At 33.6% G+C, this 18,994-nt stretch overlaps 1 protein-coding gene across 2 annotated transcripts in view; it reads right to left on the bottom strand.

The window, feature by feature from the left end:
* LOC149791653 (uncharacterized) overlaps positions 1-18,994 on the bottom strand; it is a 37,932-nt gene that overhangs the window by 1,672 nt on the left and 17,266 nt on the right. The window contains exons 6-12 of one of the 2 annotated variants that reach the window (XM_089970206.1): positions 16,846-16,926; positions 13,869-13,987; positions 11,696-11,738; positions 10,156-10,309; positions 7,476-7,533; positions 5,869-5,940; positions 3,933-4,095 (exon numbers count right to left, since the gene is read on the bottom strand). In XM_089970206.1, coding sequence (XP_089826332.1) covers positions 3,933-4,095; positions 5,869-5,940; positions 7,476-7,533; positions 10,156-10,309; positions 11,696-11,738; positions 13,869-13,987; positions 16,846-16,926 — 690 coding nt within the window. The remainder of the gene's footprint in view (positions 1-3,932; positions 4,096-5,868; positions 5,941-7,475; positions 7,534-10,155; positions 10,310-11,695; positions 11,739-13,868; positions 13,988-16,845; positions 16,927-18,994) is intronic. The other variant, XM_089970207.1, reaches the window with a different exon arrangement.

Here is an 18,994-nt window from a genome sequence, read left to right as displayed (position 1 = left end):
CTATGACATTATTTAAATTGCCCCATTGCAATTATAACATTTTTGACATAACCATCTTTGACAACAAGTCATATAATGTTTTTACTAAAGTAAGAATTTTTCAAAAATACTTACATCAAGTGAGGTGAGTATTTCTTTGATTTTACATCACTTAGCTCAAAGGTTTAAAATAAATGTTCTTGTTATTGTTATTATTATGTTTATTCTTCAAGACAACCAGCAGGAACCTTTAACACTATATAAACACTTAAATTTCCAAGTTTTAAAGAATTATTGTAATGATATTAGAAATAAAATATTTATTTTGTTGTATCTATTGCAATGCTTAATGGACACAATGGACAGAACTGAAAAATCTGAAACTCTGCAACCCAATCAACATAGAATGAAATGAAATTGCCTATATGGAATTGTATTTACATTAAATATGCAATGAAAATGGTCAACTGTAAAACAACATTGTCTTTCAGAGTACAATAATATTTCTATACATTAATATCTCCTTTTTTCTTTAAAAGTAAACTCACAGAGCAAAATCCAAGCACTTTTTATAATATACCCCCCCCCCCGACTGACACTGGTGTCAGGTGTCATAACCCCAAATAAGTTACTAATGCATTTATAAAGTTTCTTCAATAAAGACTCAACAATATCCATGTAATTGTAATTTTTATATATTTGATTTCTGACCCCTCCCCCCAGGGATTCAAAATCATACACCACTTGCAGATGGTAACCAGAGGGACAACTTATGAACCAAGTTTTGTCACCACAGAAATGACTCATGTACCAAGTTCTGTCACCACAGGAATGACTCATGTACCAAGTTTTGCCACCAGGGGGACGACTTGTGTAGAAAGTTTTGTCACCACAGGGATGACTTATGTACAAAGTTTTGTCACCATAGGGATGACTTATGTACAAAGTTTTGTCACCACAGGGACAACCTAAGGACCAAGTCTGATGAACTTTCACCAATCAATTTAACAGAAGATGTAATTATGAACAGATGGATTAAGGATTTCAGTGAAAGAAATGAGAGTACATGATATGCCCATCTTGCGACACTTTCACACAAAAGACTTTGACTTCTGATCTACAAACTTGACTACTGTAAGATAAAGCATGGATCTGGATTAAGTTTCATAAAATATCTGTGGGGGTTTAAATTAAAACAGCCTGGATAAAGAGACATGCCACTGAATTACACCATCCTTGGTTAACCCTGAGGTCCATAGAACCCGACCATGTTATAGACTGAACCGTGTTATAAGCAACCAGTTCGGTTAGCTGAAAAATATTATGCATGTACCTCAAAAAAATCTGCTGGGGGGAGGTAGGTAATAAATGCGAGCAGTAAAATACATGCTTCGTTGGCACAGTTACTGTCTTAAATCCATGCATATTAAATGGGAAATACACCTGTAGTGAAAACAGAGAAGGCATATATAATATTTTACTTTATGTAGAGAGCCATGGATTCATACATATACTTGCATACTGTTTATATATACATGTCTAATGTATAGCATGATAGAGTATCAAAACCATGTACTCACTGCAAATCTCATCACATACATTGAATCCGAAATACAAGTAATTCCATGGAAAATATGCACACACACAGAGATTTAAAATATTCAATAATTTTGTAACAGGTCATATAGGTCTGAATTCAGTGGAAAAACAATGTAACAAATGATGAAGCACATTTACTTTTCAGTACATCCCAATTCGGTAAAAGTTAGTTTGCATTTGAAGCCGCTGTTGGTAGAATTCATAAGCATAAACTTTTTCCCTGCAAAAAGGAAACTTTCATGGCACAGAAAACGTGTTCCAGTCATGATGGAAAATGAAAAATCCATCTGATTCCATTGCTTTTTTAAAAGTTTGGTACTGACTTTTTTTGAAGAAAAGTTCTTTGTTTTTATTGAAGACTGTAGTCAGGCTTTCTTTGATGAAAGGTGCATGTGTTATTGAAGTCACTGCTAAAGGACAGCTTTGGAGAACCAAACAAATGCCCATTTCTTATTGTGACAGCAACATTAAATAAATGTACTGTATGACTGAGACCGATTTTTTTCCATTCGCTTAGTATGTTTTCATAACAGCTGGAGCTTCAAAGGTTTTCTTTGAAATTTCAGTACACTATTTCATCTGGGTACATTTTTGTAAAGGAACTGGCCATAAGTTAGTTGACTGTAGTTACTGTTCCACCCTGCCTACTGAATAGACCAACAAGTGAGTTTTTTTTTTTTTTACATTTGTGGTTAACAGAGTGATGCTGCCTTTCACGCATTTGTCAGAAATTTAACAAAGGGTCAACAGATGACAGAGACACAGGTGTTCTGGTCTAATGACAAGGATTTGTACAGAAAATGCGTGTTCAGAAGGATTTAATTCTGAGTGAAAAGAAGAGGAATTTTAATTACCATCCACATACAAATGTCAGTCTTTGTAAATATATTAATTTCTAGTGAGCAGACGAAAATCTGATGAAAGATAGATTATGAGATAATGCCTTGTCCAGTTGATCTCCACTACCAAAATGTCAACAACAAAAAAAAGTGGATATCTCACAACATACAGTACTCATGCTCAATGTCAACATAAGTGGATTATGAGATAACAATGTATTGTTAAGATGGTTTGTCAATATGGACAAAGAATTTGTTTATGTAACAACAGATAAATTTCAGTGCATTTTATATCAAGTTTGCGGCTTCATTTCATGGGGCCTCTGAATTTCTCCAGTCCAAATGGTTGTACATACAAGTTTAAACAGCCAAGAATGTCGTCAATAAAAAAAAATTGCCAGATGGTATATTCTGCCACCAATAAAGAAAATAAAATCGCAGTTTGTGACATTGTTGAAGCCCTACTCAATTCCAGAAAACATGTTATTTTTATACTTTTATGATAGAAAAACTTTTTCCATGTACAAGAAAAATACATATAAAATTTCAAGAGCAATGCTGCCATCATCTTGTACTATTCATGCATGATCTCTTCCCCAAGATGATAATAAACTTTTTTTGTTTTTTTTGTACTTTTAAGAAAGATTTTTTTTTGTGTACAAGAAAAATACATGTATATAAAATTGTGAATGCCACGCCACAACCGTGTATTATCTGAATTCATGTTACAACGGAGCATGCTATAGCAGGGTCACACTGTATATATATATATATATATATATATATATATATATATATATATATATATATATATATATATATATATATATATATATAATTTGTGTAAAAGTTGTATCTGTACATGGATAGAGTTTTATATTCTCCCTTTCTGCAACCCTGACCTTGAAGCAGTCGGTATAGCTAAGGTATGTGACACACAGTCCTATCATCATGTGTAAAAAGTTTAATTAAAATACCAGTGGGTGGAAAATTATGCTTGAGATAATGATACAAATTAAAACCTTAACATTTTTCCCCTTCCCATTAAATTGACACTGAGGCTATATACATGGTTACGGTAAGCAACACACTGTCATTCATGATGCACAGCTTCATGAATATTTCTCCAGCAATTATAAAGTTATGTGCTGAAAAAGCAAAGCAGAAGTAGAACATCTTAAAATAATAAACCTCACTTAAGGCAGGCAGAAATATCGCCATAAATCATACTCAGTAAATATGATCATAAGTCCACTGTTTCCTCTGATTCAATAACTATGATCAGAAGTCCAGTGCTTACTATGTACTCATTATGATCATATATCAACTGCTTACTCTGTATTCAGTAACTATGATCATATCTCCACTATTTACTCCGTACACAGTAAATATATGTCTACTGCTTACTCTGTACAAAGTACCTATAATCATATGTCCACTGCTTACTATGTACACAGTAACTATATGTCAACTGTTTACTCTGTACCCATTAACTATAATAAGTCTACCGCTTACTCAGATTCAGAATCATGATCAGATCCTTCATCTTCATCTTCTTCATCATCACCATCTTCATCTTCATCACTATCCTCCACAGAATCATCCCCATCCTCATCTTCTTCATCCTCATCCTCCTCCTCATCTACTCCTTCAGATTCATTTACATCAGCTTCGTCATCTATGTCAAACATTTTTTTTTTTAAAGTACATCAGCCATTGACCATAAGGTGCATAAAAAGGTTTTATATTTCTCGATACAATATAAAAAAACTTTAAAGCTTAATGGGTTTTGAAACTAAGGTAACTATAATATATTCTCTCCATTTTCAATAATACTGAATGGAATGACGACTGTGCTGAATGGACTGAATACATTATACCATCTATACTGCTGCAAACAACATCGACTCTGGTCTGCTGTTGTACAATGTGCTGGCAGACCAGAGTCCATTTTGTTTGTTATACTTATTATTCCTATCACTCACAATGACCTTGATCTGCTGGCACTTTATGCAATGACAGATCTGGGTCTGCACAGTTTGCAGTCAGACTCAATGTACAAGCAAGTATAGACAGTAATGTGAAGACTGAATCCTAATATCATGGTGCATAATACAATGAATCAAATTTTCAGTACAGAATTAGATTCACATGTGCAAGCCATGCTTGTGTATAGTACATTATATCCTGTTTTGAAAGACCACCCCTTCTGCCAAAACATTATGGTCTCTCAAGACAGGTGGTCTCTCATGACAGGTCAGAACACTATATAATCAATAAATCTGTGCGTGAAAAATATGGTCAAGACAGGTGGTCTCATATAGCAGTGGTCTTTTGAGACATGTTTTACTGCTGTTATAAAAATATTGTCATTAATGTTAAAAGCACTGCATATCCCCAAATAACCATCACCCCAACTGCTTCTTTTGTTAAAGGGAGTTTGCAGTGGGTGTTTGATTCTGGGATAGAAATAAACAGTGATCTTTATGAACCAATACTTACAAGCAACAAATGAACTTGGTTCATTTCATTTATTTCATTCAGTTACAAAATTACAGCAACTCTGAAAACTCAACTTCACAAAACCCCAAATTTCACCCATACTGCTAGATCTAAACAGTACTGATTAACACCTTCTAATTCTGTCCCCCACCCCACTTTCCTGGGATATTGTTTGAAATCCAGCAGTTAATTGAAAATTGGAGGAAATCTGCACACAAGTGAGCAAAAAAGATTTGTGAAATTTCTATATTCAAAGTTTACATGCTCCATTTTCTTCAGATCTTCCAAGTTAAGATCTGTTACATTGTGCAGATGAATTCTGTCAGAAATAACAACTTGGTCTGATTCAATGTGGCCAATATACTCATCATATTTTGTCCTAAATTGTCATCATTATGATCTTGTCACCTATGTCATAATTTTTATATCCTGTAGGCGTCCTATTACATTTTACCTACCTCCTAGACAAACGAACTGCTTACATAATTTTTTTCTTTCTTAGACACAGAAACTTTCTCAGTTGATATGTTTGTGAAATGCACTATTAAGTGTAAGATTTTCTTATGCTTAAACTAACAAAAATTACAGCGTTTTGTGAAATGGGGCTCTTGTCTTATAGTCACCAAACTATTTTCCTGTTATAAACATATTCTTGGTTAATGCTTCATGACACAAACTACCCAAAATTAACATCACAATCTTTACAAAATACAAAATTGAACACTTCTACATTTTAATTAGTATGTTCATTATCTGATTTCATAAACTGAGTTTAAGTGTGTACTTAAGTTTAAAACTTGTGTTACTACAGATAATGGACATATGATCATAATGTGTGTGTGTGTTTGTGTGTATGAGCGTGTGTGTGGTTTTGGGGTTTTCTGTGGGTGGGTGGGTGGATGCATGTAGGTGTGTATGTGTGTGTGTGTGTTAGACATAATAATCTCACCTAGTTTCATTTTCTCCTCAATCAAAGGAGCAAATGATAAAGCCTCTTTGTTATCAGGTTCATAGATCAAAACTGCAAATAAAATCAATGAAAATTAAATACTAAGTGAAAAGAAATAATAACAAAAAAACAAGAGACTTATTAACATCACTAGAATCTCTAAACTATTTGTATCTCATTTATCCAATTTATGATAATTAATGAAGCTTTACTACAAACTGTAGAGTTTCATACTGACAATATTTAACTTACCAAGATTATATCATATTCAGACTAGAAATAAACCACTCCAGTGACCTAAGTGGTTAGAGAATCTGCCTTGGATGCAGGAAGTCATGGGTTTGAACCCCAGCTGAGTCGTACCAAAGACTTATAAAAATGGTACTAGCAGCTGCCTCACTAGGTGCTCAGCATTAAAAGGTTAGTGTTAGGACTGGTCAGTCTGGTGTCAGGATAATGTGAATGGGTGGGACATGATGCTACATGTCTGCAGCATGATGCCCCAGTGCTAGACATCACTATAAACTACCACAATGCAGACATTGTAGCGATATGACTGAAATTTTTTTAAAGCTACATTAAAATTCCAAATCACACACACACACGCACTAGAAATAAATATACATTACATGCCCAATGGGCATCCAAACTTGGAAATGCTTAGTTATCTCCCTTTGTACTGATCATTAAAAATCAATTTACTCAAGTCCATTTAAGGTAAGTAAAAAATGTACCTGACTTCAAGATAAAGAGCAATAACAAATTATCATATCACCCCATAACTAAATTAATTTTAAAAATTATTTTTTCATAGGCAATAAGTATGTACTATAGTTTCAAAATACGTATAAGTATGTACTATAGTTTCAAAATAGGTAAGATGTCCTATATACTGAAAACTGTTGCTGAGCTAATGAATAAAAAACATTATTGGAAGAATTTTTAAAAAATATCTTTCTGTAAAGCAAGGCACCAGGAACTGAATACGGAAACTTTCTTACCCATTTCAAATTAGTATTACGAATAGTTGATAATAATTTCTAAATAATTCCTTGTATGTAAGTATTCCTTTCCAGTATGCAAGACTCAGCTTTCTTAATCAATGTCTTTTCCAAAGGCAATATATAAACCTTAAGAAAAATTTACCATTACTACATATGAATGAAAACAGTACAAGCTTCTCTCTGGAATATTTTTTATTTGTGGTAATCAGACATAAGAAAGTTATATACATTAATAAGCTTAGCATATTTGTTAATACACATAACAATTTGAGTAACTTGAAATAATAACCTCTTTCAAAATCTGATGAAGATTGTCAAATTTGTTCACATACAATCATCTGTTATATCAACAGTGAAAGTTGCCTTCATATCCCATGACATCAATTCAACATCTCATTTACTACCCTTTGAAAAGAATAAACCCAACACATGAAGAATTGTGTACATCAAAATTTACACAGCATTAATTTTTACAACAGCATGCAGAAAATCTATGTATCAAGTTGTTAAACAAAATATAACTATTAAAAAACTGATGATTCAAACTTAAAAGCAATGGAAAAAGATTCCCTCCAGCCTGAAGCTGATCCTATCTATACTCACTCATTTTGCATAGCTTTGCTGCTGTTTGGTAATCCTTTTCCATAACAGCTGTCAAAAACTTTTTTTAAAAAGAAAGAAAAATTTCAGTTCATTAGACAAAATAAAAACAATCTGTGATCAATATGATGCAAAAATAAACAAAATTAATAGCAGATGTTTGAAAACATGAGTTTCTTGTAAGGACTCGAGCTCTACTCGCTGAAAAGAATTTCCAGGAAATCAAGACCATTTCTTCCTTATAAATGTCAGTGTTTAAACCATCTTTGATATTTTTCAGTGGTACAAAGATTATGAAATTAGCTGCTGTGGTGGACATATTGGATTTCAGCTTGACACCATTTTCTTTTAGGACCATCAAAGCATCATACAAGGTTTTCTGGTGGAAATCCCATGCTGATATGGCTTTGTTTTGGAGCAATAATGATAACAACATTTTCAAGATGGATGCCATTGTGGATATATTTAATGTCAGACTGGCACCATTTCTATTACAGAGTAATACCAACCAGACAACATAACAAGCTTTTTTGGCAAAAATAAAATATTACCAGCAATCTAGGAGTAGTAGTGGTAACAATATTTTCAAGATGGCCATTGTGGCAGTCCCATAAGAATTCAGATTTGCACCATTTCTATTTACAAACAATTAGACATCACAAGAAGTCCTTCAGTAAAAAGCCCATGCTGATATGACCATTTATTTAGGAGAAATAGAGATAACAACATTTTCAAGATGGCAACTGTGGCAGGTATACTGAATGTATGAATGGCACCATTTATTCTAACTAAACACCACAAGGAGTTGTTTAATAAAAACACCATGTTGATACGACCATCCATTCAGGAACAGTGATACTAACAATGTCAAAATGGCCAATGATGGCTATATCGGAAACAGATCAGAACCATTTTACCATTTTAATTTTTGACTGACTATACTTCATAAGAAGTCTTGTAGTAAAATCCCAATGGCAATATTATTTTTCATTCAGCTAAATTAGCATTAAAACGTTTTCAAATTGAACCCTGTGGTGGCCATTTTGGACATCTGATCAGCATCATTTTGATTTAGGACCATCCAAACATCACAAGAAGTCTTTTGCTGTAAATCCCATGCCAATATTACTTCCCATTCCAGAGGAGTACCTAGACAATGACTACACTGACTACAAATTGGAAATGACTGATGAAGGAAACTGGCAGAAGAATGCAGTACATATAAACACTAAATAAAAGTACTGATATATTACTGTGGTGACACTGCAGGCTATAAAATTTGCAGAACATAAGTATTATGAACAAACACACCCTCTTTCTCCCTATATCTATCAGGGTTTTTTTTTACTTGCCCTTTGGAAAATTTAGTTTGTCTGAGCCAAATCTGAGCTTGTCCTGGGCACTGGGCAAGAGAATTCAACATTCTTACATATTTAACTATATCTCCATCAGAGATTTACAAATTTTTATAAAAAGTCAGCTTTCCTGACTGGAAAATTAAACTTGCCCTTGGAAATTTTAGCTTCTGCCCAAACATGATATACCAACTTGAATAGAACAATAGGACACAATACAGTATATTTTTAAGAAAATCACATTACATTTATTGAAACTTTTGTTTCTTTTGTATCTCTGCTGGCACAACCATATGATGATAATAATGTTATTTAAAGACATGTATGGAAATAATGCACATATATTTATATGTAGATTAGAAAAAGTTCAAATGCATAATTGAAAGAGCAAAAGTAGAAACAAACATGTAAATAAAGGGATAGGAAGAAAAGATTTTAGAAATAGGTACATTTTTAAGAGAAAGAATTAAAGCAGGACTGCTTTTAATGATTTGTTTATACTCAAAACTCTAGGATCTGACAGTGACATGCATCAAAATATTTGAGAATTTGACTTTTAATAATGATTTGAAGACACTTTAGGTCCATTTAATTGTTTGCCATACATTGTATATTGAGTTTCCTGTAATTACTGCATAAACAACATATCATAAATGCCATCTGTGAGTGCTATATTTCCTAACATAATCACACTTTGAATGAAATTGTCCTGGTAGTTAATCATTAGAGATGAGTGCCTTTTATTTCTAAGTGCACACCTGTGAACGAAGTCTCATGAGTTGTACTTTTAGCATTAACATCTACTCACCATAAAAAATGGCAACATTCATCAAAACAATCTCTGACAATCTCCCACAAACTGCCAAAGGCCAACTTAAAGCTGGTGAATACATGAGACATACAAATATTATGATTACAATGTGGCAAGTTAAAACACAAATATTTGTAAAAACTTGCTTCAAATAGTAATATTCACATCTTTTGTGTGAGAAAATGCATGACTGACCTTGACATTGACTACAACTTTGAAATGACAAAAAACAACAGATGAATGAAACTGTAGCCAGGTATGCACTAATATCACCACTATATAAAAGTTTTATATATGCATTGTGGTGAGATCACAGGGTATACAATTTACACTGACCAAGACTCCTTGTTTAGTTAATTAGCTTACAAACAATTACTGTATTTTACCCAGGCAATGATGGTCAATAAAATTTCTTGTATTCCTCTCTCAATGTTGTGGACTTTCCCACTGGCAAGTGGATTTGTAAATCCCTGTCCATATATAAACAAGAAAAAATATAATGTAAGAGGTAAATTACCTCCATCAACAAATTATTGGGAGCCTTGCCCTTGTGTCCAATAAGATCATCTTCTTCCTCTGCCACATCCCCCTCCTCTGTACTGGATGAAGATTCTTCATCATTTTCAGGGTCCTCTGATTTATACAATGACTCACTCTTCTTTAACTCTGGTCTGAAAAACAAGTCAGGCTTTATGCGAAAAGAAAAAACTAACATTGAGATATGACCTATGACCTATACTCTTTAACTCTGGTCTGAAAAACAAGTCAGGCCTTACAGGAAAAGAAAAAACTAACATTGAGATATGATCTATGATCTATACTCTTTAACTCTGGTCTGAAAAACAAGTCAAGCCTTACAGGAAAAGAAAAAAACTAACATTGATATATGATCCCAGTGCCCAGCAAGTCAGGTCCATCTAAAAGCAATATAGACCCTGATCTATGTAATGGTAGAGCTGGGTCTATGTCACTTGTTCTACTGATTACTCCAAGCAAACTGTACAGATCTAGATCTGCATATACATTATGTGATGTCCGATCTCGACCCATGTAGTTTACATTTGGATTCAATCTTAGCAAGCTTCAACTACTCAGTATGAAATTTACTACATAGTACTTAAAACCCATCACCATCACTGACTTAAATACTCCACTTATTGCATTACTTGATAAAGTTTGCTCACAAAAACACTGCTGTAATTTAAGATAAATATACTGATATATGAACAGGATCTTTTCTTTTAGATATAAATGAAGTTCATTCTACATGAAATGTACTGTAAACGTCTGTCATTCTACAACTATAATATTTCTTCATGAGAAACTCAAACAGTAATTAGATCATACTATATAAAGAATAGAAAGAGAATAATTAATGTAAATTGCCTTTTTAAATAAAAATTATTTATATAAAATGATTACCATGCTGATGCAGCACATACAATATTCAATGTAATGTGTTAGCAAAAAAATGTTAACAAGCTGGTTGTTTTACCCTGTGGTTATAAGTAGCTGAAATTTTGGAACACATGCTTACACTGAGTCTTAATCATCAATGTCAATCATACCTTTCTAAATGCAACCTATGGTTTAGTTATCAAGACTCATTCAGGATGCATTTGATTTGTATGCCAGTACCTGAGTGAGTGTTCTCATGATGATCAAGTACTACCATTCCAAACATGTATGGAACATTGGCAACTTGAATAGACAGCACAGTTCAAACTGACTGAATGTGTTATCATACAATAGGAACCATGTTTACAGCAGAAGAAATATGCTGGATTGAATGCTTAAAATGATACTTTCTTGCATTAAAATTGTCTTTAGTAAAATGTGTCTATGTAAAATAAGCAAATATACACTGCTTATTTTTTGCTCAGAAAAAAACCACGTCAAGTTTAACAATATTTTGGTGCACTCAAACACACACATTCTTTCCAATATCAAATATGATCAGCGAAACAAAAGTGAGAGCAGTCTGCTGTACCTGCTTTAAAGAAACAAGGCATTTTAAAGTAATTTGAATTATTTCTAATGAATGATAAGAAACTGACCTTTCTGGTTGGATAGGACCATTGCTATCTGTAAGACCATTGGCTGAAAGGAAGGGGAGACTATCAAAAATATTTCTGAAAACTGACATAGTTTCATGATCTTTTGCAAAATGAGAAAGTCAGATTTTAAAAAAAAAGGACAAAGTTTTAAAATTTCAAGTATCAGTATTAGTGAACTATTAGAAAAGTACTATGTGTTTGAAAATTCAAAAAGTCTAGCAATATGAAGGTTATTTATACAATTTTCATGTCTTTACTAATATCTCATTACAATTTGCTACTAACTGTAAATGTAGAAAGTCTGCCACATTTGTAAATACATCTATAAAATCAAAACTGAATGTAGACGCAACAACTAAATTTCAGGTTCAATAGTTCAATAGTTTGGCAGATAGTACTTGCCTTGAAGTCTGAAATGTTTACCAAACTTTCTGAACATGAATATGCTATACAGTAAAACAAAATATTCCCATTTAAAAGAACTGATCTAAAATTCATTTTTTTCCCTCTAATCTGCATATTAGATGTACACCTGACATCGACTTATATGGAAGCCACTGACATTGTGCTGGCATACCTTGCTCAAATCAGTGACAATGTGCTGCCATACCTTGTTCAAAGCATGGACAACGTGCTGACATACATTACTCAAAGCAATGACAATGTGCTGGCATACCTTGCTCAAATCAGTGACAATGTGCTGCCATACCTTGTTCAAAGCATGGACAATGTGCTGACATACCTTGCTCAAAGCATGGACAATGTGCTGGCATATCTTGCTCAAATCAGTGACAATGTGCTGCCATACTTTGTTCAAAGCATGGACAATGTGCTGACACACCTTGTTCAAAGCACTGACAATGTGCTGACATACCTTGCTCAAAGCATTGCCAATGTGTTGACATACCTTGCCCAAAGCAATGACAATGAGCTGCCATACCTTGCTCAAGGCATTGACAATGTGCTGCTATACCTTGCCCAGAGCATGGGCAGTGTGATGCCACACATAGCTGAACTTAAGATTTTTTCATTTACACATGTCTTTAACTGCATTGACACAATCCAGATTTTAAGACATCTTTTTGAAAATATCTGACAATTTAGTTAATACATTTTGAGGATTGTTTTAAAATTGTTTAGCACCATTACAAACATATATATATATATATATATATATATATATATATATATATATTATATATATATATATATATATATATATATCTGATGGAAAATTGATATAAATGTCACTGCATCTACTGCCTGCACATGTAGAGATTTCATACAAGGCTGTGCAACTGACCCTTATTTTGTCATCTTTGATGCAAGAAAGTTGCTTGCATGGTGCTCAGAGTGCTCAGAGTGCACATAAAAAAGACTTCATAAAAACAAAAATGAAAGATTGTTACAGCTGAATTTAGGCTAACTAAATCAAGCATATTCAAGGCCGGCTTCCTGAACAGAGTGCAATCTTTGTCAAAGAGACACTTGATCAAATTCATTAGCTGACAGAAATGTCTAAGTTACTAATTTTTATTAGCTTGGGCATCATCAAGAAAATACGGTTGCTTATCATGGCTAGTAAATATAAAGAGAAGATATCTTCTGCAAAAAAACAGCTGCATTTATTTCAATGGCAACATTCAGGGTAGTGTGTGTGTGTGTGTGTGTGTGTATGTGTGATTTGGATTTTTAAAAGTTTTTCAGTCATATTGCTACAAAGCGGCAGTTTATAGTAATGTCTAGCTGTGGGGCATCATGCTGCAAAGATGTAGCATGATGTCCCACCTAGTCACATTCTCTGGACACCAGGTCGATCAGTCCTAACAATAACCTCTTAAGTCTTTGGTATGACTCAGCTGGGGTTCGAACCTGCAACCTCCTGCACCTGAAGTGAATGATCTAACCACAAGGACACTGAAGCAGTCCAGTGCTAGGGCACTCATGATGAGCTATTGCCATTACGTACCTAATTTTAATTCAATGATATGGTACTGATGATAAACAATTGTGAATATGTACTTAGTTTGAATTCATTGCTAGGGTACTCATTGCTAGGGTACTCATTGCTAGGGTACTCATTGCTAGGGTACTCATGATGAAATTCTGCCAGTATGTACCCGTTTTTAATTCATTGCCAGGGTTCTCGTGATAAACTATTGCCATTATGTACCTGATGCTGTTATAAGTGATGAAAATTCACTGTCCACTGCATGTGCACCAGCAATATTTCCCGCTTCTTTTGTATGACTTTCTTGTTTCCTCACCTTGTTGGCTTCTGGAGATGTCCTGCTGACAAATATTAACATTAATTTCAGGGACACCATGAACGAATCTATATTTGCTTATATGTCTAGTCTAACTGCAAACTGCAAAGACCCAGATCTGCCATCACATAATACTGCAGCAGATATGGTTCTATGCAGTTTGTTAGGGGTAATCGGTACAACAACAATACAGTCTCTGATCTGCCAGCACATTATGAGAAGGCGGATCAGGATTCAGTTATGCATTGAACAAGACTGTCTAAAGTAATGAGGTGAATCATCAAGCAAAGATTATTCTTTTTAAATGATGTTTATTGAAATAATCTCAGACATTCCCGAGAACTCCAACATAACAAACTTGTCTACAAACATGTTTTCTTGTATGTTTGAGTGTGTGTGTGTGACTTAGATTTTTAACGCAGCTTTAACAATTTTTCAGTCATACTGCTATGATGTCTGCAGTGTGGCAGTTTATAGTGACGTCTAGCACTGAGGCATCATGCTACAGACATATAGCATGATGTCCCACCCAGTCACATTATCCTGACACCAGGCCAACCAGTCCTAACACTAACCTCTTAATGCTGAGCACCAAGCACAGCAGCTGTTAGTACCATTTTTGTAAGTCTTTGGTATGACTCGGCCAGGGATCGAACCCACAACCTACGGCATCCAAGGCGGATATTCTAACCACTAGGCCCTTGGAGCAGTCACCAATCTTGTAAAAAATTTGAGAAGTTCAACATTTTATGAAAAATAAAATATTATTTGGAAGAGAAACAACAATGAATAGGATGTATTGTGTTTACAATGTCATGTTTATGGGGAAAAATTACTAAAGAATTTAGAAACAGACTAAACACCTGGGAATTTCTTGAAAATTCTGTTCTGGCGGCAAGCTGACACATTGGGCAGCAGATGATTTTGTATGTGTGGGACAACTTCTTGCAAAATTGGAAACTTGGATTAAGATGCAGAATGTTTTTAAGGTATGCAGTTCCATCTTTTAAATAATGTATTTATGTATATGATTCTAAAAGATACATAGTAAATAGGATTTTCTGGGTTACAGGTTCAAGAAAGTCATGGAGTGGGTCTTCATGTTGACATTTAGAAATCACATTTTCACATGCATTTCGAGTCGAAATGTGGGATATTTCTGTACACTTTATGAATATCACTTTTCTTAATTAAAGTATGATTGTTCTTTCTTGATACAAAATGGATTTTTGACCCAGAATAGAACATAATTCAATGTTTACAGAAATTTGTTCAGCAGAATTAAGAATTACCCAATGCGCAGAATAGGCTGACATCGTAGTAAGTATCTTTGTATGTATGAATATATGCATGTCTGCCTGTCTGTATGCATCATTGAATGCATGCATGAATGTATGTATAAATATGTGTCTGTCTGTCTGTCTGTATGTATGAATATATATCTGTCTGTTTTTGTCTGTATGTATGTATGTATGTTTGTTGTTGTTGTAGGATTTAGCGCCATTTTTCAGCACATGATAGGCTATACATGGCGGCCAGTATTAATGGTGGAGGAAGAACCCGGGAAACCCCCCAGAAAGAACCACCGACCCTCTAGAAGCTACTGGCAAGCTTTCTCACATACCCACATTAGCCGAATCCGAGACTCAAACCCAGGCAGACAGAGGTGAGATGGCAGTGATCTGTAACGGAGAGCGCTTTAGACCACTCGGCCACTCGGGGCCCCTGTATGTTTGTCTGTATTTATGTATGTATCATTGTATGTATGTATGTATATTTGTCTGTCTGTATGTATCATTGTATGTATGTATGAATGTATGTATATATGAATGTCTGTCTGTATCATTGTATGCGTGTATGTATGTATGAATATGTATGTCTGTGTGTATCATTGTATATATCATTGTATGTATGTATGAATATAGGTAAGTGTGTCTGTGTGTATGTATGTATGTATGTCTGTTTTTGTCTGTATGTATGTATGTTTGTCTGTCTGTATTTATGTATGTATCATTGTATGTATGTATGTATATTTATTTAATCTTTTTGTAACCAGAAGGAAAATGCATGCACTATCAGCAATTGTACAGAAAATGTATTTTTTTGTCAGGATTATTAGACAACAAAAAATGTTTTCCAGTCAGCTGACTGTCCCTGTTTTTCTGTGCCAACCCTATGTATGTATGTATGCATGTATGTATGTATGTATATGTGTGTGTGTGTCTGTCTGTCTGTCTGTATGTATGTATGTATGTATGTATGTATGTATGTATGTAGCTAGACAGACAGGATTATCTGATGAGCCTTCCAAAAACAGAATTTGGGTCTTGGAAGCAGCTGGGGAGTGGGCAATATTTGATGGGTACAAGTATAACACATGCAGATACATTTCTATCTGTACTTCACAGTGTGCAAATACAAGAATGTGAAAAGCAAAGGTTTACAGGGTTAAAATATATATTATAAGAGCAGTATTAGAACACTATCTGCAAATGTATTTTGTGTCAGGATTATTAGACACAAATAATGTTTTTTCCATTCAGCTGACTATCCCAGTTTTTCTATGCCAACCCTATCATTTTTCCTTCTGGTTACAAAAAGATTAAATAAATACACAAATAAATTTAAAAAATTCTAAAACTGATTTGTGCAACTTACTGAAACAGTTTTGCCCAGTACTTTAAGTGCTTAGTACTATATATATATACACATACACACACACTAATCATCAACATACACATTTTTTTTACAAACCCTACAAAACCAGTGCAATAGGAAACACAAATATATTTTTTTGTTGCTGGCTCTATTAGAAAATAGACTGGTTGCTATACATATTCAACACAACTGCTACACTGTTTTATTTCCTCAAGGAATATTTACCTGCTTGTATTTGAAACACTTCGTGGTGTCCTGATGAATGTGCTCCATGTTAGATCTGGTTCCAAAGGAATAGAGCCCTCTCTAGAACAAAAAGTCATCCTGACTTGCATATATATATATATATATATATATATATATATATATATATATATATATATATATATATATATATATATACAGTATACACACACACACTGATGTTTAAAAGTCTTCATCTGCAGTAACTACTCTACAATGATTCAATGATTTCATATTGCCAAAATAGACATAAGACACACATGGAAATATGGTTAATAAACCAGTGTTGACATCACATGGTTATGCATGGCTCTTTTAATTTCTACAACACTGTTCCGCTAATCTGGTGAGAATCACATATTCTTTAAACAAAAATTGTCTGAGCACTTTGTCCTTCCTTAAACCAATTACGGTATTACAAATTTCTATTTGTGAATGTTGATTTCAAATATGATAACTGGTCTGTTAATGCCTTTCTATTACCAGCTTGTTATTCATAAGGGACTTTAGCAATTAAAAAGCTGCTGATTGTTAATCATTATCAAAATTACAGCTTATATGGTATTTTCAGTATGTATTTGGGCACTGTTTGTTTTCATACACAAAAATCTATTTGCCAAATAAAGTTTTAAAAACTTGTAATTTCTGGATAATGTTTCACAATAAAATTTTTTTACTGAATACCATCTAATGGAACCTGTTATTTTGTTGCTATGCAATTATCTAGCTGTGTTTGCTGGTAAATGAGCCAAGATAAAATTCAGTTCTGTCTGATAAATAAACATGTCTCAATAACAATAATTTTTATTCGGCTGGACATCCTTGATTACAAACATCAGAATAAAAATCTTTTTATCAAGGAAGATTGATAAATCAAGCTTCAATCGGGTGTGAAAAAGGCACCTAATGAATTCTGAAAACACTTTCCCTTACTTAGCCGGAAATATTTAAAGTGACATTTAACTTAACAATGACTAAAATAACTGTAAATTTTTTGTGTCTCTAATATATATATATATATATATATATATATATATATATATATATATATATATGTCTGCTAACTTGTACTGACTGTCATGTTATTGTATCTCTTTGTAAACATGTGGCCAGGCATGGTGATAAAAATGCAAGTGACACTGTATGAAGGTGAATGCATAACAATGTCATGAAGGTTTATGTTGATCTATTATTTTGTGGAATTTTATTCATTAACTTTTCTTACTATGAAACTTCATTTGCTTCTATCTCTTTCTGAATCCAGATCTATTTCAACTGACATTTCTGGAGAGATTTGCTGTTGTGAGTATCAACACTAACGATCGCGCTTGTAAACGCGGTATCAGTGTTGCACACTGAGCATGGGTTTTAGTACACTATGGTGAACAAGATAGTGCACTTCAATCAACAATATAGTTTACTGTAATGAACAAGGTAGCAAACAATTACACTATAATGAATTACCTGACTACTCTTCGGTGTCATGAGTTATTGCAGTGTTTATAGCTATTATCATGGTGGTGAACCAATATTAAAAATGACAGTTTATATACTTGTAGTATCTTATTATATATTAGGTATACGAGAAATGATGATGATGATGGTCATGATGATAAAGGTCACGATGATGATGATGATGATGATGATGATGATGAAGGTCACGATGATGATGATGTTGGTCATGATGATGATGATGATGGTCATGATAATGATGATAATGGTGATCTTGATGATGATGATAATGCAGTTGATAAGTATGCAGAGGCACTTTAATTTATTATTTGACATCTATTCTTTTTTAAAGATGGATGACAGATGGATTAATAACTGATGGTATCTGTTGGCAAAATCATTCACAATATTAAGAATTTGTTTCTTAAACTGACGATAAGACTTTAGATCATGAATCAACCTGCATAAAAAACAGTGCAAGAAAAAATGCCATTATTGAAATAGGTTTCTCAATCAAATTGATAAACTAATTAATTTAACTACCTAAGATGGCCATTGCAAATCATCCAAATGAATCCCACATCAAATATATGTTGCAATTATTGTATGCTAGTTTATTTACAAAAGATAAATACAAAATAATAAAAAAATGAAAGCCACCTTTATACACATGTGCTTG

Source organism: Sinohyriopsis cumingii, chromosome 9, assembly GCF_028554795.1.
Source record: "Sinohyriopsis cumingii isolate HCF-2022 chromosome 9, ASM2855479v2, whole genome shotgun sequence".
In the NCBI taxonomy this organism is placed as follows: domain Eukaryota; kingdom Metazoa; phylum Mollusca; class Bivalvia; order Unionida; family Unionidae; genus Sinohyriopsis; species Sinohyriopsis cumingii.
The sequence above is the reverse complement of the archived record's forward strand: the minus strand, read 5'-3'. Positions and strand labels throughout refer to the sequence as shown.